Below are 27,735 nucleotides of genomic sequence, written 5' to 3'. Positions count from 1 at the left end.
ATCTCATCTTCTTTTCTCTACTCGACTTCTGCCTCTCTTGCCTCTCTTTCTGTATGAATATTTTGCTGTGTGTGTGTGTGTGTGTGTGTGTATGTGTGCGTGTGTGATCATGAGGCGTTGTGAATAACGGTTAGGAAATAAAAGCAGGTGAGGTGAGGTCTCGTGGGGAGAGTACAGGTGGAATGTTTTGATTTACAGCAGAATACCCAATCTGGAAGACTGAGCAGAAGCAGACTCTCCCTGTCACCTTACAATCTCTTCCTGTTGTCCTTCCTGCTCTCTCATCCTCCCCTTGTCTTCCTTCCTGCTCTCTCATCCTCCCCTTGTCTTCCTTCCTGCGTTTCTCTCATCCTCCCCTCCATCCGTCTCTCCCTCCCTCCTGCAGGTGTTGCAGGCCCAGTTGGCGGCGCTGCTCCAGGGGAAGGAGAACATCCTGAGCAGCTGCAGCTTCACGGAGCAGGCGCTGTCGCACGGCAGCGCCACCGAGGTGCTGCTGGTGCAGAAGCAGATGGGTGAGCGCGTGGCGGCGCTGGCGCAGCACGACTTCCCCGAGCGGCCGCACGAGAACGGCCACCTGGACTGCCAGGTGGAGACGGAGGGCCTGCGCCGCTCCATCCAGAACCTGGGCGTGCTGCTGACCACCGCCGCCGTGGGGCACACGAGCGTGGCCACGGGCGAGGGCCTGCGCCACGCGCTGGTCGGCCAGCCGGCCACTGTCACCGTCACCACCAAGGACAAGGGCGGCGAGCTGGTGCGCACGGGAAACGCCGAGCTGCGCGCGCGCATCCTCACCGCCGACGGCTCGACGCACGCCGAGGCCGACGTGGCCGACAACAAGAACGGCACGTACGAGGTGAGCTACACCATGCGGGCCGAGGGCGAGTTCTCCTTCCAGCTGCTGCTCTACGGGCAGCCCGTGCGGGGCAGCCCCTTCCGCCTGCGCGCCGTCAAGGCCTCGGACGTGCCACAGTCGCCCGACGACGTCAAGAGGCGGGTGAAGTCGCCCAGCGGTGGAGGCGGTGGACACGTCCGGCAGAAAGCGGTCAGGAGGCCCTCCAGCATGTACAGCACCACCAAGAAGAAGGAGAACCCCATTGAGGATGAGCTCATCTACAGAGTGGGTGAGTAGAGACATCCTCTGCTTAGTAACTATGGTGTGGACCATCAGCTAGTTTCCAGTGTATATGCTAGTTTCCCCTTTGTTGTGTTCCATAGATAAATTGAACACACTTCCACTGACTTATAATGCATTTAATACACTGTGTGACTAGACAGACTATGTGTTATTACATAAGACTGGGGCTGGCTGTAGCTGGTTTGCAAGCTAACTTAGCTTGGATATTTGAACAATACGGACCATAGGCATTTTGACATTACGTCATTCTCCTGCCATTTTGGAAGTCTGTTTTGGATGTTTCAAAGTAAGCAAAACTCTAAATAGCACCTTTAAGAATTTCATGTGAGAACTGTACAATTCTGTGACACTAGTGGCTGAGTGTGCTACGGTATACTTTTGACTGTCCTCAGGCACACGTGGGCGTGAAAGAGGGGAGTTCACCAACCTACAAGGCATTTCTGCCTCCAGCAATGGTCGAATTGTGGTGGCTGACAGCAACAACCAGTGCATACAGGTTAGTGCTTGTCAGTGAAAGTGCTTTTTAAGAGATTAGTTGCAAACAGCCTTTAAGAAACAAATTATAGATAATTTTTGCAGGCGTTGGTCTTGTCAATCAAAGATAATTCCAGTTATTTCAAACTAAACCCACCTCCATCACAGGTCTTCTCCAATGATGGGCAGTTTAAACTAAGATTTGGGGTCAGAGGTCGTTCCCCAGGGCAACTGCAGCGCCCCACAGGGGTGACCGTAGATACAAATGGTGACATCATTGTGGCCGACTACGACAACCGATGGGTCAGCATCTTCTCCTCGGACGGGAAGTTTAAGGTAAATGTGTGGGAGCCGAATAGAGAGATCAAAACGTTAGTCTTTAGCTGTATGCTAAGCGCCAGTACTATCACTAGCAACTCTTAACTGATAGCTCAAATTATGAGAGTTTTTAATTCAAAGGAATGTGATACAGACATGGAACGAACAGATGTATATCCATGTCTGTACCAAGCCATTTTCTGAATCACCACCGGTAAAAATATGACTTCTAAACCTTGTCCCTCTTGTTCCTGGACAGAATAAAATCGGAGCAGGAAGACTAATGGGACCAAAGGGAGTAGCGGTGGACAAAAATGGCCACATCATCACCGTGGACAATAAGGCCTGCTGCGTGTTCATCTTCCAGTCCAATGGCAAACTGGTGACCAAATTTGGTGCGAGAGGAACATCAGACAGACAGTTTACAGGTACAGTAACAATGTCTGTAGCATTTAGAACTGATGTCTGCCTAACATGACTACTACAATTACTACAATTAACATATACACAGTGTAGATTACACCACAGTTACCATAACAATTAACATATAAAACATGAATCACAGTATTCGAGTTCAGTGGGAACTCTCTCACAGATGCCCTGTTTGTCCATACGGTCATATGATTTTGGGTTAGCAGAGTTTAAGCGAGTTTAATATTCTCATAATTTTATATTAACTCTCTTCATAACCACACTTTGTCAACTCCTCTGTCTAGATCAAGTCAATGCTATATAAAGTCAATAGAGTCAACTCGCAATCATTCAGTTTCCCCTCTGACTGTTGTAGTCAACAGTGAGACATGAACCTTGTCATTGGCATAGAGGAGATTGTCATTGTGGTAATGACTAGACGTCTAACAAAGAGGAACCAGAAATGGCTGGTAACGTGGGGAGAGGAAGTCACTTTAATCATTTGATGGGCCAGATTTACCCAGGCTTGCTACCAGTGATTTGCATGCTCCCAAACAAGCATGTCATCCTTTCATGTAGTCATTTGAATGTCCAGCATTAGTCCATGGTCCTTTGATTTGATGCCACCGTTGTGATGTGGGAAAGATCTTTTCAGTGGGTCGAAAGTCACCCAGAATGCTTTAAGTGGGAGCATTCAGTAAATTTAGACCATGAAATCGTCGCATTAAGCTACTTGTCATGTGGTGGAAGAGCAGACAGTTGAAGGTTCTGATTGCATGCTTCTTTTGTTCTCTTTTTTGCTATGCATGCCTGCCAATTTACATGAATTAAGTTGGGCCATGAGTAGGGCAGATTATTAGACTGTGTGTTAATCAAGGCAAAGAGAAATCGGTCCTAATTGACTCCAAGTAAAGTGATGATTATATACTAATTATTTGATAACATAAGACAGAGTGAAAGAAATGTGTTAATGTTTAATAGGTTGTCATCGCAGAACTCAATAAGATCAAAATGGTCCTATTTAACCTTTACTGGAAGCATCTAACGTTGTACAGTTATACTATTTTCCTAATACATGATTACATTTAAGCATGATGTTACACTTGATCATTCCATTTGATCAACTGCTGTGTCAGATTTACTGAGAATGTGTAGACACATTCTTTTATAACATGAAGATAGCTATGGAGTTCTGTGATTTAGTGCTATAAAGACTCATATTGTTGAAATAAATTCATCTTTGTTTTAGTAATTTACTCCACTTGTGGATTGGTCAGATATTAGCAATGGGAGTGTGGCCATGGACACGTCCCCTTCCATTGTTTGTTTTCTGAATGGCAATGCTGACGTCAACCTTTATTTTATTCCCTCCAGACAAGAGTGGTGCAAACAATACACTGGAGCAAAAGCTTAGTAAATCAGGCCCAGTGTTCAGTAAGTACGCTACTGGATGTGTAAGTTACCCGCTCTGTGTCTGTGAATGTAAACACATCAAGGGTCATTTGTTGTCTTCTTTAGTCATTATTTCATTCTCATTTTCACCCCCTTGCCGTTTCTCTCTATCTATTATCACAACATATTGCTTTCATCTTCTCTTTCTTTCTTTCTTTCTCTTTGTGTGTGTGATTTAAAACGAGTTTGTTTTGTTTTTGTTTTGTTAAGTACTTGTTTTTGTGTTGTTGTGTCCTTGTTTGCATTTTATATTCATCAGACTGAAGTGGTAATATCTGTGTGGTTGTGACATCGACATAAACCAAATTAAAAAGATTGTCTCATCTCTTTATAGCCTTTACTGCTGGATGGATCGCCATGACAATTTAAATAAATAGTCCTCTGTCTCACTGTTGTTTTGAGTTGAAGACGTCTGTCATCACTTTAACACAGGGTTTCCCAGCACAGGCAAAAATAGATCTTCCTCCTCCATTTATGATTCACCATCCTCTCTTCCTCTCTACCACTCCTCTTCTTTCTCTTCTCTCTCTATCTCTTTTGTATCTCCCTGAAGGTCCACACTTTGTTGCTGTCAACAACAAGAATGAAATCATTGTGACAGATTTCCACAATCATTCCGTGAAGGTAACGTTTTTTTTTGCTTACAATTTGTTTTAGAGCAATTTACAGGCAAAGTTTTTTTTTGCTATTTCAAATAAAATGATTTTGATTAAGTTGGTTACATGAATAAACTTCATTGTTATTGGGCAAGCTGTATTATATTTAGTTGTATACAGACTCCATGTTTCCCTGTTGTGCTCCCCAAATGACTGTTTCCATGTGCTTTCTGGGACAGATAGTCCACATCCTGTTTTAGAAGAGGTTGATATACAATGACCCGGCCCCACATTTCCTCTAGGTGTACAGTGCTGATGGGGAGTTCCTGTTTAAGTTCGGCTCTCACGGAGAGGGCAACGGCCAGTTCAACGCTCCCACCGGGGTGGCTGTGGATTCCAATGGCAACATCATCGTGGCAGATTGGGGGAACAGCCGGATACAGGTAGGACAGTGCTAGCTGTCCAGAGCTATAGACATCTGTATCAATCACTAGGCTAGTATTTATCTGACCTGAATCAGAGGGCACACACAAGCACATGAATAAACAGAAGGATTAGATAGATATGAACTTCAAACAATGGATTAAGAAATAAATTAATAAAATAAATGTAAAATGGATTATTGAAAGCACTGTGCTGTTTTGTGCATGTCATACCAAATGGTGCTGCAGTTGCTTTGTATTGCTAAAACATGATGGCAGTATCAACCCTTTAGAATCATGTTTCCTGATTATCACTAGTATTCACTGGCATATATATTTACTCTTGATCAGGTTAATGCATTCAATTGATAAACAACTGAATGCTTGAAGTTGCATTTCTTTAACCCTCTTGAGTCAGAGGGCAGACTCAAAAAAACAGTATGATGCTTGGGTGTTTTATCCCAGTGCATTTCTTGTTACTGCTACTTTACAATATGTATAAGTAGTTTGCATGTCTTGTTTTACTTTTTATTTTCACTAGGTAGTAGAATATTTTACAAAGAAAGGTTTTAGTTGTTATGTCCTTATTGAGGCAATAGTTAAGTAGCAGTAATGGCTGGAGAATGGACAACTTGAAGCCCTTGGTTGCTGGCATTCTTTCGTCCACCTTAAGGTTCCTGTGGGGATGATGGAGTGCTTTGCAGGCGTTCTGGATGGTGTCCAGCTGAGGTCTGGCACTGAACAGGCTGTCGTGTCTCTCGCTTGCCCTCCTCTTGTCATTTTTCGCATCTTGTGGTGTGGATCGCTCATGTGAACGCTCCAGGAAATCGTTCTGTACCTGTCCCTACTCATGAGACTGCCAGGGAACGGTGCGGAGAAAATGTTATTCTGATGCCAGCAATCGGGAGATATGCTCCAGCTTTACCTTGGCCATGTAAAATAAAACAGCCTCATTTACTTGGAGAAAGCGCTGACCTCCACGTTGGTCCACTTGTACTTGCATCCTCTTGCAATGCTTTTTAGCTGTCTGCTTGTTGGTGTTCTCGCACGCAAACCTTGACAGCGGTCTTGACCGCAGGTGTGGGCCTCTGCTGTGAGCAGCTGGACACCCAGAGGCTGTAGATGATTGAATTGCAACGCTGCTGGTGCCACATCGACCTCTTTCTCTGTGTTCCATCATGGAGTTGACAGAGTGTCATCAGTCCTGCATTTTTTCTTTGATGGAGATGAGAGCTCACCATTTCTAGTGCCTAGTCTGGGGAGTCTTCATATCTGTAAACATGCATTTAAGGACATAAGTATCTTGCTTAAATCTGATATGGAGCAACTACAAACAATACAGGTATAGAGATCAGCCAGATAGTTACCACATTCCACATCTGAAATGCACACAATAACAATATTCACATGATACAAAATTATGTGAATATGGAAGTGCTGCAGCCATCATATATGGATAGCCACACTGGCAACCCATTGTGTTCATTTGCAATCCGATGACTGTCAGGAGTTTAAAGATAGGTCTATGTTTCAGTTCAGTCAGTTCCTAGTTTTCTTATATAAACCTATGCTGGATGTCGGTTAGGATGAACTAGATTTCAGTTTTTAAATGTCACAACACAACCTTTTATGCTGCACAGTGCATGCCATTTTCCAAAAATGTCATGCCCATACATACACTATACAAAAGTATTGGGATACCTGCCATTACACCAACAGGAACTTCAATGACATTGCATTCTAAATAGGTATTAATATGGAGTTGGTTCCCTTTTACAGCTTTAGCCATTTCCAGTCTTTTGGGAAGGATTTCCAGAAGATTTTAGTGTCTGGTGTCTCCATTTATTCAGAAGAGTGGTTGTGAGGTCAGGCGCTGATGTGGGGACAGGAAGGCCTGGCTTGCAATGTCCATTCTAGCTCATCCCAAAGGTGTTCGATGATGTAGAGAACCCTGGTCTCTGCAAGCCAGTTAAGTTCTTCCATACCAAAATCATTTGAACATGTCTTTAGGGACCTTGCTCTGTGAACTGTGTACAGTCACAAAATCCTTCCCAAGAGAGTGGATGCTTTTACAGCTGCAACAGGGGGAGGGGCAACTCCATATACCTATGGGTTTGGAAAGGGATGTCACTGAAGTTCCTGTGGATGTAATGACAGGTTAGGTTTAGTCACAGTCCGAAGCCCTATACTCAATGACAAATCTATTGTGTTCATGCAGGTTTGTTTGCATAGCACTTCGTCCCAGATGTAATCTCAAAAACTCAAACTCAAATGCCTAATGTATTATTGATATTGCCTTTTACTGTCTTTGCTATAAGTGAATTCAGAAATGTGACGTGCATTGAGTGCATGTCAGCATGCTCTTTAGCTTATGACGGCCGTTAGCCTGCTCCTTCCTCTTCTTCTCAGTGTTTTAAGGCTAGTAGTGCACAGAGTCGTTTACTGTCTCTGGCACAGACAATAACCTGGTGCATTACCGCCACCCTGTGGTATTAGTGTGGAATGGGAAAGGGAATTTTATTATGCAAAGTTCACTGCAAGACACCTTGCCTAAAATGTGTCCCTGAATACTGAAAGGCTGCCATTTTCTTTAAGATCTAGCCTTACCCTTTCCTTGTCTCTGTGTACTGTGTACTAGGTATCCATAAATAAAACGTTTGTTCTTTATATTTAGGAGCAGCAGCGTCCCGGTCTGTTCTTTTAGAAATGTGTTCAGTTAAATTCAACATTTATGAACTGTAGATTCCAACCAAGGGTGTTTAAGTTGTCTTGTGTATTGTGCTTGTGTGTCTTTTAGGTGTTTGACAGCTCAGGTTCCTTTCTGTCTTACATCAACACCACTGCCGACCCCTTGTATGGACCCCAAGGTCTGGCCCTGACCTCGGACGGCCACGTGGCAGTGGCTGATTCCGGGAACCACTGCTTCAAGGTCTACCGCTACCTGCAGTAGCACCACCTACGGACGCCAGGTCAGCGGGCAAGATTTGACCACATCCAGCACTGAACACTGAAGGACACAACTAAATGTACTGAAACAGGGTGCCATGACCTTCCTGTTATATGCCATTTTAATTTGCACATTCTCGCTTCCTTTTATGTAGTTTTCTCTGATGGACATACTGTAGTAGGAACCATTTACAAAGTGTGAGTACAGTTTTTGCTATCAAACCTGACGTAAGAGAATTCAAGGCAGGAAACTGCTGAGGTAGTTCCTGTCCATTACAGTACCTGAAGTGGTTGGAAGAACATGCAAGTCATATCATATTGTTAAACTATTGAAATGCAGATTTTGTGCTAGCATGAGCAAAATATTTATGGCAGAAGATCAATTTGCTGTTTGCTTCTCTGTAGTAACCCAGGTTATTCCACTGGCTTCTTTGTACATAATAATTGTCCAATTATCCGTACTGAAGGATCACTTCTTTACAGATCAGACCATCCACGTGTAGTTGTGAAACACATTAACACATTTCAAAAAATCCCTGATTCCCATTATTCATTTGAGTATTGGAATCAGGTGGCAGCACAATAAGAAACAAGTCATGCATATTCTGCTAAAGAACAATGTAGGACAGGCCACAATTAGAAGCTAAGGTGCCCTACGTTATCCCCATATTGTAAATATCAATATCAAATCCACATTTTCGACATGCTGGGAAGATCACATAACAGTGGTTGTTGTCATGTTTTTGTTTCTAAAGAAGGAATTCTGAGACGTTGTATACTTGCCCATGTCTCATCTATGAACAGCCATGGTATGACCTAAGATGATTTGAAGTGGTGTAAGTCAGTACATTTGAATTATATAGCACATTTGCATCCAAAGTGCTTCACAATAAAAGAAAAGGTTTAAGAGAGTTTAAAAGGTGGTTCCAACACCAACTACAGCTGATACCTCCAGACATAAACAAAAACAAAAAGTACTTCCAGACAGAGACAGCTGTACAGACATCATACAAATAGGATCTCCATCCACAGTTTCCACAGGCTCAATGGCTATTGAACGCAAATCGGAAGAGATGAGGATTTTAGCAAGGATTTCAAAACAGTCACTATGACCGTGGCTTTCCACATTCTTATAACCTCCTTTCAGATAATATCCGACCTGGGTAGGAAGACAGCTAGCTGATGTAACCCATCCAAGCCTTTTTTAAAAAGTTTGTATTACACTGCAAACATGCCTTGATTCAGTTTCACCTGGAAAAGCAGGTGATGACTACTTCTCCACAGGGAGACTTTCACAGGAGCATTTGACCATTACACCAAGAACAATGCCATGGTTTGTGTCACAAAGTGCATAAGTCTAAAATTAATTTCAAAAGAATTCCAAATTTGTATCACTACACAATATAGGTTGTACCTGTAAGGGTACGCCAACACTGAGGGGACAAACCATTTCAAACTGCATCTCTGTACATTGACTTGCTGTATATGACTGCTTTGTATAGTGTATAAATTGAATAGCTATCTGCCGATTTCTCTTGATTGATCTTGTTTCTAGTCTAGCGGTTCGCGAGTGTAACATCTCAGCTTTGACAGTATACTATTTTGGTGTGAGCAAGGCAGCTTGTAGTCAAATTGTGCTTGCGGCATCAGCAGCTTCACACAAGCCTGGCCATACAAATGTGTGTTCTATCTATGTATTGCTGACTTGAATAGCACAATTTCTTTTTATTTTATCAGGTCTTTTACACAAAATGCAGAAAAAAATGGTAAAAAAGAAAACATTAATTTATTTCATTTTGTACGCAATCTTATAGTTTACAAATTATTTTTCTAATTTGATGCATCTGAATTTCCGCTGCTGCTGGTATATGCCTTGATATGAGGAGACACCCCTTTTCAGCCCCAATGCATGAAATCTTACCTTTGTAGCAAGCTGTTGTCTGTACAACAAATTTTAAACTTTTGGTCAGGATTAATTCAGCCAAGAATTAACACACATTGGTCAGGTGATTCATCTGGCCCATCCTTCACACATACACACACACACACACACACGGACGTGGGTATGTCAGTGCTACTGTGCACACATTTACTCTCATTTGTGGAACATAATCATCTTTTGTAGATCATCCGTTCAGGAACACAACTGTATCATTAATCACCAAAATAAGCAGAAGTTGCCAAATGTCTAGAGGTGCTTAGAAGCTTCGGAGGCATGCTTTAGAATATCAGCTGCTCCGTTTGTTCTCACCTGTTGAGGTTGTGACATCTGTACGGCTGACTTGGTGATCATGGGGTATACATAGAAAGCCTTCATTTTTAAAGCAACCACAATGAAACTTTACCATTCATATCTGCTTTAATAAACGGACATATTGAAGCTTGAGAAGAGCGTGAGTGGGCCTGTCGGCCAAGGTGTTGGATCATACAGGAGTATTCCTCCATTTTACTCTTACAGTATCCAAATACTGCAAATGAGATGTCCATCAGTCTTTGTATCCTGATCCATTGTAAATTGTGCAATAACATGGAAAGGGTTGATTCCATCTCCCAAACATGTTTAGCTAATATAAGTTAAAATAGTCTATTGTAAATGTGAAACAAACTAATTATTTATCTGTTGGGAGTGAATGTAATACTTTTGAATATTGCAAGATGGTTCCATAAGAAATCACACACATGACCATGCTCTTTAACTTTCCTCCTTTCTTCAGTCATCAGAAAGACATTACCATCAATTACTTAATCAACCTGTGGTCAGCTGGCAACTGTGAATTTTCAAAACTCACATTTAAAAGACGATGAAACTTTTACAGATTTGTAAATCTGTCTTTTTTAAGTTTCACCAACTGAAAAGGACCTTCACACACTACCATGCACAACAACTGCAAAGATGAAACCTTTCACATACATGTAATCACAAAACTATTGTGTTAGATGAGAAAAAAATATCTTTTTTTTTTGTGCCTGACATTATCCGGCCATGTCAAACCCTGGCCTCGGAGACCTCTCCATCTTTGCCAATCCTCCACAGCTCTGCTCTGTTCAGTTCCGTTCTGAAGGTCAGGCTGCTGGACTAAAAAAAAAAAAAAAAAAAACACTTTTGGAATGTAACTGTGCTCCCTACCCCAGGGCCTCCCTGTTGCATTACATTGACTATGTTGACTGATACGACCATGATTTTATTTCTGTCAATATGCACTGGTAATAAAAGCACATGGTTTACTGATCTACTGGTCTCTTGCCTTGTCATTACAAACATACATTTAGAAATGGATGTATATGTAGTGATGTTGTTTTTTTATGTGAAACAGTGCTTACATGTATTAATGGAGCATCCTATAAGTATCCTCTTAACAGACTGGCTGAACTTTAAGGGAAGACAAATACTGTAGAGGTGCATGCAATTAAAAACATTCAGGGTCATTTGAAGTAAAATCCCCTGCTTAAAGACAGGACAACTCCTTTAAGGGCCTACTGCATGAGAGTTAAAAGCGTAAATGCGAGTGTCCATCAGGCCAGTTCAGAAGGCACAGCGCGTCATCTCATGCTGCTCCATGAAGGTCTGGAGTAGTCTGCAGGCCTTGCGGTTCCTTGTGGCTTGGCACTGGCTCTTTTCCGGAATCTTCTCCAGCCACTCGTCCCTGCTCAGTAAGTACCTGGGGCTGCGGATGTCACATCCAGGATGCCATTAGAGGACATAAATTGTCAATTTATTGTGCACTTGGCTTATGTTGTCATGTACAGTAGGAAGTCATTTAGTGATTGGTTTTAATCGGAGAAATGGGGTGTTCACTGCTTACCTTCCATTAGCATCTAGTGTGTGTGTGATGGCTGTATTAGTACTCATGAACATGTACTGGGCTTCCATGGCCAAAGCAAAATTTACACAAGATAGTCTTTGAATGAGTTCCCGTGTTGCACCAACGTGAATTCCTTCATCTTTGCCTGTTTAAACAAGTGATACAATAACTAACATAAATCAATGCAGAACTGACATAATTGCCTTGGGAGATGTTCCCATACTTGAAGACTTGCCTGTTTGAAGAACTTTGATAACTTCTGTAGAGTAAAAATTGAAGACGCCATCATCTGTTGAGTTGACCACCTTCACAACATAAACTACCAGAAATAATTAGTCAGACCAGGTTACATCCCAATTTTTGACCAGGCAATATCTGTGATAAAAGAATGAAATCACTCATTCAAGAGACTCACCAAAATCAACAATGGGCTTGTAACAGGCAAAGTTAGTGCGTGTGTTTGACAGCATGTTTCCACTGAAAGTCACTTTAGGTGTCGGACAGGAACCTGTGACCACAGAACATAGGGTTGTAGTAACATCCAAATTTGCAGCAACTCATACAAATACGTTTATGGTTTAATAGATACCTCAGGTGCCACTTACCCTCTGCACAAGCGCAGACATCTCCATCACACAGCTTGGAAACCATAGTACTTCTGTGGGGTGCACTGTAGAAAACTCCACATTTCTTAGCTGGAAAATAACAGCAATCCATCACAAAAGGGAACTGTTGACATCAAATAATACAAGTGTGGAAATGAGTGAGTCATTTAATCATAAAGGATGTATTTCCAGAGTGAAGAGAGGCAGATGTTTTTACTTGGAGTATAGTAGTCGTAGATTACAGCAACAGCTGGCTGGACTAGTCCAATAGGTACAATTTGTTCCGCTGTGAACTGCAGACACTCCGTGGTGTCTGTTATCTGATGTAAAAGCCAGTCATTAGAGCAGCACTCTTTTAAAATCAATCAGGCAAGTGAGCTAATAATCAGACACAAGATATTGAGATAATTGGATAACAGCAGAGAATGTAAGGATGTGAGTAGAACTCACCTGATTGAAGTAGAGGTACACTCTGTTGGATCCTAAATCATAGTGGTCAATGTACTTCTCTGTGCCCTTTACTTTCTAGAGGAGAATGTACAGTACACTAGGCTGTGATGACCTTCATGTGATACAATTAAACATTCAAACTGTAATAGTGGAATTCTCTAAACCTGAGAGTGATTGGTCTTTAAAGTCAGTGTGGACATATGGTGTCTAGGACAGTGCAGTCAAAATGTACCTCCTCAAGGTCCTTAACATTTGCTATAAGTCCACTCAGCAGAGAGATGTCCACGATGACCATCCCTTTAGAGGCCCCATTCTGCATCCTAGAGCATGAATTAAAAAAAAATTAAACTCTTCAATCTGATATAGAAGCAAGATGTATACTCTTACATTTGTGGAAGTGGCAGCAACATTGGTCACAAGGCACTGATGTTTACATTGTTTAGTGAGATATTTCAATATTCCACATATTTAATATATTACATACAGTACATATGTGATCCATTTTGTGATACACTTCAATGTTCAGTCTGTACTAATCAGATGAGATGAATAGAGTTGTGTAGAGTTTCATTTTTGGATGATGACATGTTCGTCTTTGCTCACCCATAACAGACTGTGTAGGTCAAAGAGTTCTCCTTCTTCTCCTGTGCAGGGGCCTGTCTCTTCCTACGGGTGCGCAGGTCAAACCAGTCCATCCGGCTCATTGGGTCATCCTTCTGTGGGTCCTCATCCTCATAGTTCTCATAGTCATACAAGCTGTCATCATCTTTGTTTGCTGTGAAAAAAATAATAACTAGTTACTTTTTTTTACCAAGAAAACCCAAAACTGGCGATGGCTGAAAATAGTTTCAACGAAGATATTGCTATAGTTACTGATGCTTTTATTTAAGGGTAGGTATGGATTTCTCGATAATTAAGTTATTTTGACATCTCTCTCCCCTCCCTCCCGGTGTGTCTCTGTGTGTGTGTGTGTGTGTGTGTGTGTGTGTGTGTGTGTGTGTGTGTGAGTGAGTGAGAGAGAGAGAGTGTTACAGTAGTGCACTGAGAAATCCAATATAGATAGATAGATAGATAGATACTTTATTGATCCCCAGGGGAAATTCAATATAAAATTCTATATGAATCTGTAAAGCCCTTTGCTTACGTTCATATTCCACTTCCCCTTCAACCGTGACATTCAGGAAAAATTCATCACAGGCTGAGTCAGGCCTTTTCAGGCTCCTGTAATTCTGCAAAACCTGTTGCATAAAAAGGGGCACACCTGTCAAAACCCAAAAGCACATAACTAAATGATTCATCTGAGAAAGAGTAATTTTTGTTATTTTTTAGCCCAAATTTGTATATACCGACAAAGTGGCGTCTCCTTTTCCTTCAATGCGAACAGAGACTTTTCCCCCTTTCTTGATCTGAGGTAACACAAACATGGCATCATTAAGGATATGGAAACGGTCTGTAAAACATCTACTGTAGGAATCACACCCGTTAGGTACAATACCTGCATATGCATTTCATACTATCAACATTTATTTTTTTACTGTATGAAATGGATCCTAATTACATATGTTAACACAGCACTGTAAAAGTATTGTATTACACAATTGTACTAGTGATAAAATACTTGTGTGTAAGACTACTGTTACTGGACTAATGAATGTCACCTTTACCTTGATGGCTGACTGGGTGAGAGCATTATGTTTCGTCAATCTCACCACATTCTTTCGGCCATCTTGAAAACACATCTCCACAGTGAGGTCCAGGGCGTTCACATCATTGTTCTGCTCGCTGAATGTGGCAAGGGCCTCCAGGGCAACAACTGTATCCTTCAGACAGTTAAGAATCCAGATTAGCTGAATTTGGACTCATTGGTGTGTAAATATCCAACAACTGCTGGCCTTGATACATTTTGGGTACAAGCTTATTTTTTTGCTTGGGCTTTTTAATGCCGTGAGTTGAGGTACTCGGTCCTGAAAGTTTATGATTTGAGGACCTCACTGCCAGTGGCGTAACTATAGTAGGTGCAGCAAGTGCAGTCGCACCAGGGCCCGTGACCTCCCGGGGCCCGTCGTTACCCCCGCCCTGCCTCCTTTTTTTTTTAGAACTTTTTTTTTTAGAGTATCTTTCTTTCTACTGAGATGCAGCAAGGATTTCTGGGTAGGCTAAGTGATTTGTTGTGATTTTTTGAATGGATGGTGGCTGCACATTTCAGTCATCGTTCCGACCAAAATGCCCTTCAAACACGAGAGCGGCTGCAAGAAGCGGCAGGAGCGTAAAGAGCAAGGGGAAAGGGTGTACTGCTCTCATGTTGTTTCTGACATTGTCTGTGACTGTGGCAACAGCTGATCGATCTTTTTCCAAACTCAAACTTATTAAGACCTACCTAAGGAGCAGCATTAGGCAGGGGAGGCTCAGTGTGTTAGCTATCCTGTCCATTGGAAATACGAGAGCCAGAGTATTAAATATTGGGAACATCGTTGATGATTTTGCACAACGAAAGGCTCGTAAGATGGCCTTCTTCTAATGGCCTAATTCACGCATATTGGGGATTGTATGCATATGAATGATTTTATTTGGTTTCTGCACGGTTAAATAAGTTAGGCTACATTAAGTTTTGTTTCTGCGCAGTGCGAGTTTATAAGCAAGCAATCTACGCTTGCAGTTACAGCAGAGGGTTGAAGAGGAGCATTGAGTGTTCCCATAGTTCCATGCGAGTTGATGTTAATGCAGTAATATTAGATTACCCTGGCCTGCAGGCTGTTAATAAAATTATTTGTAATGTTTTCACATGTAATGGATCCTATGTAGTCGTGTGTTTTTAATTTGAAATTGTAATCTGTAACTACTAAACTACTTCGGTGCCTCAGGCCCTTTGCTTAAACAATTGAAGTCACCCTTAATGTGTATTGCATGTATCAGAGCTAAATCATCCTGGGCCATAGTAATTCGATACGGGTCTCGCGTAACACTCTTGCACTTGGGCCTACCATCGATTGGTTACGCTACTGCTCTGTGCCCTTAGACTCACCTGGGTGGAGTGGAATGAGCTTCCAAACCTGCGCTGTCCCATTATCCATAATGCAGTTTTCCTGGCATTCTGAGTGTCATTCATGGCCAGAGTCTGTAGCAGGGCGTACGCTGTGGTCTCCAAAGAAAGCGGGTCTGCTCGTGCATGGACGTTAGAGCTCCGGTCCATTTTTGGTCCCCAGAAACACATATTTTCACCTTCAAGCACAAGAATGGTGTAAATATTAAAAGTGACTTCAATGTTTCAATGTTAATATAATGATACCGGAGTCACGTTACTGATTCATGGCGGTGCAGACGTGAATTTTGTGTGCTCCACTTACTACTCGTTACTTTCAGTTTATTAGAAAGCAAATTATGTTGAATTACGTCAAAACCTCTAAAATGTCGGTATCACATAATACTGGTGCGACTAAGGAAACCGAACTTTCCCCTGTCAAGAAGAAATTCAAGGAATCACCGACTAGCATCTCCAAAGCAGACCTGGACAGCGCCATCTTAGCAGGAGTTAAGCAGGCCTTAGCGGAACAGAGGTCAGAGCTAAATTACATTGTCACTGCTGCGGTAAAAGCTGCTCTTGATGATGTGCTTCTCCCGCAAATATTGGACCTTAGACTTGAACTGAAGAATGCCACTGACACTATAACGACAGCCACTGGTCAGATTGAACAGCTGGAGAAATCCGTTCAACGACTTCAGTCAAGGTGCGATTCTACGCAAGCAGCAGCTAGACATGATAGAGACCAGGTCAATGCTATGAAGCTGAAAATTGATGAGCTGAGTTCCAAGGTGGCAGATATGGAAGACCGAAGTAGAAGATCCAACCTACGGTTAGTTGGCCTGAGTGAAGGAGTGGAGGGTGACAACGGCACCGCCTTTTTAAAGGCGAATCTACCTACATGGATCCCATCTGTTGCTGACCGAGACATAAAAATAGAGCGAGCGAGCCCACCGCCTGTACTCTGACAGAACCACCAATGTTAGCCGCCCTCGCACAATTATATTCAAGTTGCTAGACTATACTGATAGACAAGCACTCCTGAATAGTGCAAGAGCCTAATACATGGCATGACACTTTACGCTTCTTCCCGGACTACAGCGCAGACACCACTAAGAAACGAAAGGCCTTTGCTGAGGTGAGAAAGCGGATAGAAGCATCTGGGATTCAAACGTTTCTCTTGTTCCCAGCCACACTGAAGATCACTTATCGGGGCAGGCAAACTCTATGTCGGTCTCCATCTGAAGCGGAGCAGTTCATCCTCTCTAACAACCTGACCTGCAGAGAGGCCAACTCTTCACCTAGGCGAGAGGGCGCACCGGAGAACCGAAGCTCTGAGATGGATGTTGTGAAAAATGGGCCTTGCAACCCACGTCCACACAGGATGGTGGCGACAAGGACACACTGAGGTTGGGCCAATAGTCTGTATCCAACCTCTCAGCAAGCTGATACTCTCCAGACTCCCACCTGAGAGCAAAAATCCCTCGCTTTAAATAAAGCCATCCATCACCTCTAATTGGTAGATACCAATATAACAGGGTAATTTCCTCTATACAAGGATAATCATCCCTTATGCATAGATCACAATTATACATGGAGCATAATTCTACATAGTTAAACTAGCTAGATAAACTAGCATGTTCAATATTTCAGTTTGGGACTGTGGACTTTTCTTTTGATGCTGTCATATGGGTGACTTAGTCAGTATGATTTTTGTGGTTTCATTTTAGTTGAGACTATCTCTACGCTTAGCGCAACATAGGCATGTCATCTCTCACTTAAGGATACAAGGATACAAGGAAGTTTATTATCACATGCATATAGTTACTGGAAGTAAAAAGTGCAGTAGAAGGGGTTTAGTAGATTAAGTGGCAGGGCTGCATAAGAAAGGTGGGGGAGGATTGGGATTGGGCGGGGGGCACCAAGGGGCTAACCCAACTGCCAGGGGTCTTGGTGTGTGTGTTGGGGGGATGACAGGGGAGATGGGATAGTGTGCTGTGTATGTAGGGAGAGGGCAGTGTGCAATATGTGTTGGAGAAGCTTCCTCATGAGACAATGTGCTGTGTATTGGGGTCACTTGCGTTATAGGCTAGCATAGACTGCACGAGCACCTAGTCTATGTTATTTTTTGGCTATGTTATTCTTTGGGTCGATAGCTGAGGCTTTATTTCACTGTTTTTGTCTGCAGCTACAACCAGTACTTATGTATTTATTCATTTTTTGTTTTTTCTTACGAAGGGACATATTATCATATTGCTTCATTTTCAGTCGAATATGCATCACTGTAACGAGTGGGGTGGGGGAGTTTGCATCGTTAGGAGGAGCCACGTCTCTTACCATCTCTAACTTTATACTAGCCAAAAGGGCTCTCTTGAACTCCTTGCGGCCTGTAAAGTATGTTTTGTATATAGTTTGGAATGTTATTATTTTGCTGGCAGCCGTTAACTTTATTGCGACTCTTTTTTGGCCATGGCGTTTTGCTCTAAGGGCACCAAACGGTTTATTGCTGAAGTTGTTTCCCGGAAAGTTTTTTCCAATCCTGCTGTACTACTACCAATCAGTAGACTATGTCTGATCTAAACATTATATCCTGGAATGTACGTGGCCTGAATACACCGATTAAGCGGACCCGTTGTTTAGAATTTTTACATCGCAAAGCAATAGCTATAGCTTTAGTTCAAGAATCGCACTTGAAAAGAGAGGATGTGTCCCGCTTCCAAAATAAAAACTACAAGTTACTGGCATACTCGTGCGCCCCTAATAAATCCAAAGGTGTGCTTATACTTGCAAAGAGGTCGCTACATTTATCCATAGACTTACTGGGAGGAGATGACCTTGGGCGTTTTGCGTATGCGGCTGTAACACTAAATCATTCCAAACTCCTGCTGGTATCCATCTACGCTCCAAACGAGCCTGATCAACATTTTCTGAACAATATCTGTGGAAAACTTCTACAATTTAGTGATCTTGATGTCGTCATAGGAGGAGATTTCAATGCCTCAATTCATCCTCAACTTGATCGCTCATCTAGTTGTAACCCCTCTAGTACAATGTCCTCATCCTTTCTAAATAGGTTCATTACAGAATTAAATCTAATTGACCCATGGCGCATACACAATCCCCATACGAAGGACTACACATTCTATTCTCCTAGGCACACATCCTTTTCAAGAATTGATTATATCCTGGTTAGTGCCCCCTTGCTTCAGTATATATCCAATATTGTTATATTGCCTATCTTGATTTCAGATCACTCTCCCATTATTTGTAATATCACACCTGCTACAGCTCATGAAGTCCCGTAGATAGCGCTTTAACGACTCCCTGTTGTATGATACTACATTTATGGACCAACTCAGATCTGGGCTTACAGAATTTTTGGAAATTAATACGGATCATTGCTCAAACCCACAGGTGTTATGGGTAGTTACTTAATGCTATCTACGAGGGAACTGCATTGCCTTTTCCTCGACCAAGCGTCTTAAAAATAAGTGCTTTGATTATCTTGAACAAGAAATAAGGTCTTTGGAACATCAGCAGACCCAGTCTTTCTCAGAAGAGGCTGCTCAGAATTTGTTATTGCTGAAAAAAGAATACAATAGTCTGTCAATGTCCAAAGCCGAGTTCATCATTCACAGAACTAAGCAAAAGTATTATTTTCATTCAGATAGAACTAACCATCTGCTTGCATTGAGGTTAAAGGAAACCGAGTCCAAAGCAAATATTGATATATTATGAAACAGTGAAGGCAAAATAATTACAGATCCTAGGGCTATTAATAACAGCTTTAAAGCATTTTATTCCTCACTACATTCTTCAGAGGTGGTTCTTGACTGACATACATGCAAACATTTTTTAGAGAACTTGAACCTGCCTATCTTACCAGAAGAGGAAAGAGACCTTCTAGAAGAACCTCTTATGTTGGAGGAATTTCATAATGCGGCCAAATCTCTTAAAAAAGGGAAATCCCCCGGTCCCGACGGAATATTCCCCCGGAGCTCTACCTGGCTGTTTGGGATGTTGTTGGGCCCCTAATCTTGAATTCTATGAATTATGCTATTAAACATGGTATGCTTCATAGGGACCAGAATATAGCGCTTATCATTTTATTACAGAAGAAAAATAAAGATCCATTGAGTTGTTCTAGTTACCGTCCAATATCCTTAATTAATAGCGATGTCAAAATTCTGGCAAAAGCCTTGGTTTCCCGGATTGAGCCCTTCATGGATACTTTGATTCATTTTGATCAAACTGGATTTCTTAGAGGGCGACTGGCCGCAGACAATATGCGACGTTTATTGCACATCATTGAACACTCTCACACATATACTGACACTTGCGCAGTTTTTTCCCTTGACGCGCTCAAGGCTTTTGACAGACTTGAGTGGGACTTCCTATGGACAGTACTGGAACATTTTGGTTTCGGTCCTAAATTCATATATACCAGGAGTGGCCAAATGTCTTAAAGTTATTCCACCACTTCAGTAGCATGTCTGGATACATGATAAATTGGGATAAATCCTCCTTAATGGCCCTTAACAATATCTCTCAAAACATTCCCCTTCCTAACAATATTGTGTTCACTAAATCATTCACATACCTAGGAATCAAAATAACGGATTCTCTGTCAAGTATCATCCAGTTAAATTTCAGTGAATTCAGCCAGAAAATAAAACTTGATCTTCAAAGATGGACTAACCTTCAGATTTCAATGCAAGCCAGAATCAGTACAGTCAAGATGAATATTCTACCACGCCTGAACTTCTTGTTCTTTATGATCCCATTCACACCACCTCCCAAATATTTTAAAGAGTTAAACTCTGCTGTATCTAGATTTGTGTGGAACGGCAGAAAACCCAGAATAAGCTTTTCTATTTTGCAGCAAACAAAATTAGAAGGTGGCCTTGCCCTCCCTAATTTTCAGATATATTACTGGGCATTCCAGATCAGAGCTATGCGAACATGGACGGATAAAGACAGTAAAGTGCCATGGAAAAGCATAGAATCAGCTACTGTATATCCCCATAGACTTCAAGATCTGCCCTTTACAGGTATAGGACGTCGCAACTCGCACCATAAATTTGGTCATGTTATTTCATCCACTTTAGCTGCATGGTACAGTGCTGGAAAAGCAATAGGCCATTCAAAGAAATTCTCTCAGCAATCTCCTCTATGGAACAATGCTCACTTCTTATCTGATCAACGACCTTTTGTTTATCCTTTGTGGTCGTCTAAAGGGGTTTTTACTTTTTCCAATATTTTTGACGGGACTGGCTTGCGTACATTCCAGGATATCCAAGCAGAATACAACCTACCTGGCTTCTCTTTTTTCTTGTACCTGAGGTTGCGATCTGCTATGAAAGCTTATGGCGTGCCATGGAATTCTGTTTTGAGTGACCACCCAATGTTTAGCTGGATTGATCCTGCCAAAGATCCTAAAGGGGCGGTCACATTAATCTACAATTCTTTACTCAGTAGTGTTCATAAGCCTTTAAAGATCCTATCAACATGGGATTTGGAACTTTCTTGGTTAGGATTCCACCCGGACTGGGAAACAGTGTGGTCAAACCTTTGCCTTACTTCTAAAAACCTTAGTCATGTACTTATTCATTTTAAGACTATCCATCGTTTCTACTACACACCTTACAAGCGATATCGCATGAAACTCATACCCAATCCATACTGCAGTTTCTGTAACACTGACGCCACTGGTACATTTCTACATATGTTTTGGGACTGTCCAGTGATTCATCTATTCTGGAAGTATGTGATTGTTATGTTACATGATCTTACAGATCTATATTTGGATTTGGACCCCTGTTTACTATTATTGAATGATGATTCAAAGTACCAATTTTCTTTACGTGACAAAAAAGTGTTGATGGCAGGGTTCACAGCTGCGAAAAAAGCTATTTTACAGCAGTGGATAACCCCAGATACAAACTTGAAGCAATTCTGGATAGTTTCATTTCATTACATAGTTTGCCTTGAGTGTACAACTGCAAAGATTAATAAGGCAAAGACAACCACTGTAAACACCTGGATGAATATAGCCTCTGCCCTCAAAGAGCTTCTTTAAATATTTTAGTCAATATGAGTTTGCTGCCAGTATTTGTTAAGTGTGTTGTGTTCTGTGTGTGTTTTTATTTTACTTTATTTCATTTAAATGTTATTTTTATTCTCATCCGAATGCTCTCTCTGTATGATATGTGTTGTTTATTGATAAAAAAAAGTAAATATAATGATACCCAGGCACAGGGCAAGCAAAGAACATTGATGGTGATTTAGATACAGTTTAATTTGGCCTCAAGTAATACATTGTGTACAGCCACAACATTGATATAATGTGTTACGACTCCCTTGTGCCCCCTTCAGGTATTCTCTTGTCAGTGCATGACTGGGCCTGATTAGGCTAATTGTATAATTGGGGGTTCCTGGCATCCTCTTTAGGCACTTCTCTTCATTCTTGCAGGCACCTTTCTTCAATCTGGCAGGCACTTATTTTGACTCCTTCTCGCACTGACACATTGTTTTCTTTCTCCCTCTCTCTCCCCTTATCTCTCTATCTTTTTTAATGTTAGATTGGGGGGAGACGCTTTCATTGCACCACACAGGCATGCTGCTACATGCACTCACTTTTCTCTAGACATTTAGTAGCTTTATCTTTTTTCAGTCTTTTTCAATAAATCTAAATTTTGCTTTAAAATGTGTTGTCATGTACTTTTTTTCTGTTGCGGTGTGGAACGAGTTATAAGGACTATGGTAACATTTGTACTAATTAAAGTTATCAGTGCAGTGAGCAATATGGTCCTCTAGTGGTACCACAGAATTCCATCGATGTTTGTGATCCATGTTCTGTTTCGATATAACCCTCTGTATATAAAGTTTACACACCAAGAACTGAAAGCAGTGTGTCTTATAAGGTGTCCTATGGGCTGTATTTTGCACTCTGGCGCATGGTGTAAAACTCGTTTTCCACTCGTGCAAAGTTTAATTGGGTATTTTGCACGTTTATTTTTTAAACAATGCGCCCAGGAGTGTGGCAATTAACAACCTAGGGAGGGGCCTGGTGCATTGTCTAAAAATCGCTATTGTACACCAGGTCAGAAGTCTATGGTGAGTTGTTTATATGTTATTTTTAGAGCGCATTGCCAACAGTCATATTGGCAGATGCACGCACCATCCTTCTATCATTCATGAACGTACACCAGCGCACGTCCATGCAAAATATTACAAATTGCACGATTATAATGGGAAACATGATTAGAACTAGATGTACCGCACAGCGGTACATCTAGCCGCTCAGTCCTGTACATCCGTTCCGCGAAAATAAATCACACTTCAATTTGTCTCCATATTTTACTCCATCCCCCACTCTTGAAACTTTTGTGTATGCTTGTTTGGCATGCCTGAGTGTGTGCAAAAGCGGCTGCACAGAAAGTAGCCTACTGGTGCTGAAAAGGTGAATAGATTGTAGAATAGCCAAAGAAGATGTAGCATTGTTATAAAACCTTTAAAATCTCTAAACAATCACAAGTAAGGCAGTTCATCACAGTTCATCCATTGCAACTGGAATGATGAAAGGTCACTTACACCTGTAGGCTACATTGTATTTGGGAAAAGCAAAAGGTATCAGCATAATGTTATTTATTTATTTATTTATAAACAAAAACATCTCTGTCAGTTCCATGCCGTTTTCAACAGCTATCAAAAACAAAGGTCATTTTTGGATGGATGGATTTTTTGTGAATGTTTCTTCTTCTACATAAGATTTTAGTCATCTTTAGTTCATGTGATACTTTATTGTCAATGCACAAATTAAGTAACAGTAGTCTGAAACGTTATTGTTAATGCACAAATTAAGTAACAGTAGTCTCAAACGAAATGCTGTTTTACATCTAACCAATGGTGCAAATAACTGACATGTCCAAATGGGCCTTGATGAAATGCGTCGCTAGACTGTTCACACATTTTAACGGGCCAAAGTTGAAGAGCTGTTGTCCGTTATTGTTCGTGCAAATATAAGCTGATTCATGTTCCCTTGCATTGTGTAACTGAGTCCATGGCTAGTCTGGCTTTCACCAGACCAAGCTCAATCTTTTAAGAAATCAAAAAATAAATAGCAGGCAGATCAGGCTGGGTTCACCCAGCCTAGTCCATAGGCACCCGATATTGTTTAATTTTCCGATTGAGATATCCACGCCTGGCTATTCTAAATGCAAAAATGCATCAGGAGTTATGACAAAACTGTAACTAACAAACTAGATCCTAATAGAAAGCTGTTAGCTTCCTAAGCTACAGGTAGGCTTATAAGGTAGGCCTATTTACAACATAAATTGTCAATAGGCTATGCTGGCGACACACAAATAAAATCTCCTTTGGAAACCAATGGCTCCGCCTTTACAGTATCAAGCGGACTTAAACTGCCATATCGTGGCGAAAAGTTGTAATAAAATTCCCGCAGCTCCATGAGTCAAGGAAAGCGCGAATGAAATAGCTACTTCTAAATGGGACTCACTAGGCTACACAGTAGCTTAAGGTGTGTTGCTAAAGCAGCCATAATGAAATGAAGGTGTCATTGTTTGGATACTTCACACACACGTGCTTTTTAATTTCACAGACTACAACTACCAAGCTGGAATCAAAGCACATCGATTCCCCTCACACCCTGCACGACTTTAAAACAAAATAAACAGGCGTCTCAATCTCACGCATGTATAGGCAAAACTGTATCAGACGGGTGTAACGTTGGTAAATCTTCCATTGCACTGAATTATTTTTGTAGCACGTGCAACAAATGACAGTCGAAAGATACAATTACAGTGCTGCTATCAATTTGCTTGGTATAACCGCATTTATAGTTTTCTACAAATGCAATCAATCAAATTGGCCTCCATCACTCAACCAACGCTAACGGTAACATTACCTAGGTCCTTATTGATATTAGGCCTATAAGATTAACGTACCTGCAGTAAAACCAAGCATGTCCGATAAACATCCTCAGATTTATTTCGGCTTCAAGAAGAAATGGGAATTACATTTCATGTGAACATCGTCCTATCCTTATTAGACGTTCTCTGCGGTAAACTAATCCTTGTAGGAAGCGTCCAATGTTTTTCCAACCCACTTTTAACTTCCAAAAAAATTACGTCTCACTGCAACGATGCGCCATCTAGTGGACAAACGACTACTTATCGCCAATACTGGAAATGCAGCCATGATGATGATGAATATTTATTTTGGCTTTCTTTTAATCCTACTGAATTTGTACTTATGTATCGGCCGTTCTAATACCGATAGTATGTGGGTGCCTGTGTGTGTGTGCATGTGTATATGTGTGCACCGCCATCTACAGGCCAATGAGTGTACAGTCACTAAATGTACACATAACCTAATTTTTTTTAGACCCCCCCCCCCCATGGATGAAATTCTACGAAACTTGGCATACCCCCAGATAATGCCAGCTCAATCATACACATAAAATGTGGTGCAGTTCTGAACATCTTAACTGAAGACAGAGGCGATTAAAGCAGAATAATATTGCATTTTCATTTTTTACCGGGGGGGTGCAAATCACAAATGAGTGATTATGGGCCAGGTTGATGTGGGCCCTTGAGACCAACATACCATAAAAGATTCTTCATCCTCAGTGCCACGGTTCAGGTAGTTATTTAGGAAAAACTGCTTTTTTTGCGGTTCGGGGGGCCCCCGGGGACGAAACGAAATTTTTCCATAAAAGTCTAGTGGGGCTACATACCCACCAAATGTCATGTGCCCCGGTGGTTCGGTGTCCCGGGTATCGTTGACCAAAAATTCAGGAAGTAGATGTCGAGAAAAAAAAACAACAAAAAAAAAACTTTGACAATCCCTATATGACCGCTTCGGACAGCGGCGGTCATAATAAAGATATTACGAAATACTGTACATCTCATGATGAGTAGTTATTCACCATCATTTTCAAATTGGTAATGACGGTTAAAAGTGATTAGGGGAGAGGCGAGAGACACGTATGGAGCACAACTGAAGACGCACTGTCATGAGATATAAGCAACTCCTCTGCTGGATAAATGTTGTTCAGTCAGTCATTGAGCAATATTAGGGTAAGTGTTGCTTTTTCCAGCCTATGTTTTCGATGGTAACCCATTGTCAGTCAATAGTGAAAGTAACTGCGTATAACTGTCTTCGTTGACTGACACCTTGGTGAAGTTAGTTTCACTTTGTCAATGAGTTCAAATAATAGACGTGCAAATGCGTGAAGGCTATGCCAGGTTTTAGTAAAGCATGGTTTAAGAATGACTATTCCATATGGTCTCGCCAGCAGCCTCCTTCAAATGCACCATTGAATGCCAAAATACCGATGCATTTATTTGACATATTGCGCTTTGCGCCGTTAAAGGGAATGACAGATGTCATTCTCATTGGTTTAAATGATGTTACGCCCCAAACACACCCATATGACTGATTAAAAAACCTAGGAACACCTTGTTGCGCCATGCACTCCACGTTTGATAACGAAACCCCTCCCAATGTGAACTGGACATCCTACTAAATTTGAATAGACTTTTGACGAGTGACGATGCACTTTAGAATGTCATGATAGGGCCCAAAGGCTGAACTTACTTGTATTGCAGATGGCCAGGCCTATAAGCTTCTTCTGTGCTTGAGCTGCTGCTGAGCTCTGAGGCTGGGTCAGTGAGAGGGCAAAGGCTGTGATGGCTACAGAATAAGGGTCCTCCAGGGAGTTCAACTGCTGCTCCAGGTAGCTCTGTGCACTCTCCATGGCCATTCTCTGAGGTGGATTAGAGATCATTTTTATTTTAAAGACCTTCAGTTTGTGATGTGCTATTCAAGAGTTAAGGCCAACGGCCACTGGTGGCGTCTGACGCACATCAAGTGACGCCAAAGTTCTGAACTCCATTACTTTTAGACGGCAAAGTTTTAAAACTTCTCTTGAGCAAATTCGTAGACGCGAATGCCGTTGCCTAGTGGCCGTTGGCCTTTATACGACTTATTTTGAAAGTATTGGATTACCACTTGTGTAGACTCAAAAGTGTCAAAGACACGCAGTGCCTGGTGCATCGCTATGAGAACATAAGCAGTCAGTGCCTCATCTCCAGATGATTTCCCAACTCCACCCTACAGTGCGAGTGAAAGAAGAGTCAATAAATCATAGTGTCCAAAAGTGTCCTAAGACATTCAAATGACATCATATTCAGGGGATACATATGTTATAAAAACAGTGAAGTTTTTGGTGTTTATTTTCTCTTAATAATAATTATTGTATTAAATGTTTGTAATACTATAAGTAATTATGATGTCGTACTACTTTTATAGCGCTATTGTAGGGCTTTGCCAGTCAGTAATACCTGTATTCTTCTGCCATTAGAGGGACTGATGCCCTGGAAAGAGCCTCCTTGGGTCTGTTTGGAGATGATGTAGGTTATGGACTTCTTTATGTAGGAATCCTCAATGGGAATGACGGATCTGGCTTTAGTGAGTTCTCTGGTAACAAATGCTGTAATCCTTTTGAAAAATATCCATTTCATAGTTATAACAAACACATCACAAAATCGACATATCAAGCCTGAGCACAATACTTGGACATGAGGAACAAGAAGACAATGATGAAGAGAAAAGGAGTTGAAAACAGAGCAAAGTCACCAGATAATGCTTGGGGATGAAGAGAAACTCCCGTAAGAACCATCTGCTTTCATGTATGTCAAGACTTTGCTGTAACCTGCCAAAATAAAAGTGACATTAATAGAATGTGAATCAAACAGGCTTGTGATGGGTTGTGTTGCATTCAATTGCATTGCATTGGGCTTCTTAGGGCTTTAATCGGACAGGGGCGCGTTTCCCAAAACCATAGTTGCTAACTAATTTAGCAACTTTGTTGGTTGCAATGCAATTTCCCATTACCAACCAACTAAGTTGCTAACAGGTTAGCAACTATGGTTTTGGGAAACACGCCCCTGTACAGTAGAGAGAGTGACAGGAGGCGAACGGGAGAGAGAGATGGCTTGGGATCGGGAAATGACCCGGGTTGGACTCAACCCATGGGCACGTGGACCCTAATATGGAATGAGCGCTGTAGCCAGTTGCGC

At 41.6% G+C, this 27,735-nt stretch overlaps 2 protein-coding genes across 3 annotated transcripts in view; one reads left to right on the top strand and one right to left on the bottom strand.

The window, feature by feature from the left end:
- LOC125308414 (tripartite motif-containing protein 3-like) overlaps window positions 1-10,983 on the top strand; it is a 33,713-nt gene extending 22,730 nt beyond the window's left edge. For both annotated transcript variants that reach the window (XM_048264917.1, XM_048264918.1), the window contains exons 6-13: window positions 386-1,121; window positions 1,528-1,631; window positions 1,778-1,945; window positions 2,187-2,355; window positions 3,713-3,772; window positions 4,344-4,414; window positions 4,689-4,829; window positions 7,606-10,983. In XM_048264917.1, the coding sequence (XP_048120874.1) occupies window positions 386-1,121; window positions 1,528-1,631; window positions 1,778-1,945; window positions 2,187-2,355; window positions 3,713-3,772; window positions 4,344-4,414; window positions 4,689-4,829; window positions 7,606-7,758 (1,602 nt within the window). In that variant the 3' untranslated portion in view covers window positions 7,759-10,983. The remainder of the gene's footprint in view (window positions 1-385; window positions 1,122-1,527; window positions 1,632-1,777; window positions 1,946-2,186; window positions 2,356-3,712; window positions 3,773-4,343; window positions 4,415-4,688; window positions 4,830-7,605) is intronic.
- LOC125308413 (complement C4-B-like) overlaps window positions 10,916-27,735 on the bottom strand; it is a 28,812-nt gene continuing 11,992 nt past the window's right edge. Inside the window, exons 25-41 of the mRNA XM_048264916.1 lie at window positions 27,293-27,368; window positions 26,998-27,154; window positions 26,663-26,767; window positions 26,252-26,420; window positions 15,635-15,831; window positions 14,277-14,432; window positions 13,959-14,018; window positions 13,757-13,850; window positions 13,216-13,387; window positions 12,845-12,932; window positions 12,613-12,687; window positions 12,380-12,482; window positions 12,163-12,252; window positions 11,973-12,065; window positions 11,793-11,876; window positions 11,558-11,702; window positions 10,916-11,419 (exon numbers count right to left, since the gene is read on the bottom strand). Coding sequence (XP_048120873.1) covers window positions 11,278-11,419; window positions 11,558-11,702; window positions 11,793-11,876; window positions 11,973-12,065; window positions 12,163-12,252; window positions 12,380-12,482; window positions 12,613-12,687; window positions 12,845-12,932; window positions 13,216-13,387; window positions 13,757-13,850; window positions 13,959-14,018; window positions 14,277-14,432; window positions 15,635-15,831; window positions 26,252-26,420; window positions 26,663-26,767; window positions 26,998-27,154; window positions 27,293-27,368 — 2,006 coding nt within the window. The 3' untranslated portion in view covers window positions 10,916-11,277. The remainder of the gene's footprint in view (window positions 11,420-11,557; window positions 11,703-11,792; window positions 11,877-11,972; window positions 12,066-12,162; window positions 12,253-12,379; window positions 12,483-12,612; window positions 12,688-12,844; window positions 12,933-13,215; window positions 13,388-13,756; window positions 13,851-13,958; window positions 14,019-14,276; window positions 14,433-15,634; window positions 15,832-26,251; window positions 26,421-26,662; window positions 26,768-26,997; window positions 27,155-27,292; window positions 27,369-27,735) is intronic.

This window comes from Alosa alosa, chromosome 15 (genome assembly GCF_017589495.1).
Source record: "Alosa alosa isolate M-15738 ecotype Scorff River chromosome 15, AALO_Geno_1.1, whole genome shotgun sequence".
Taxonomy (NCBI): Eukaryota; Metazoa; Chordata; class Actinopteri; order Clupeiformes; family Clupeidae; genus Alosa; species Alosa alosa.
This window is presented reverse-complemented; position numbering and strand designations above follow the sequence as displayed.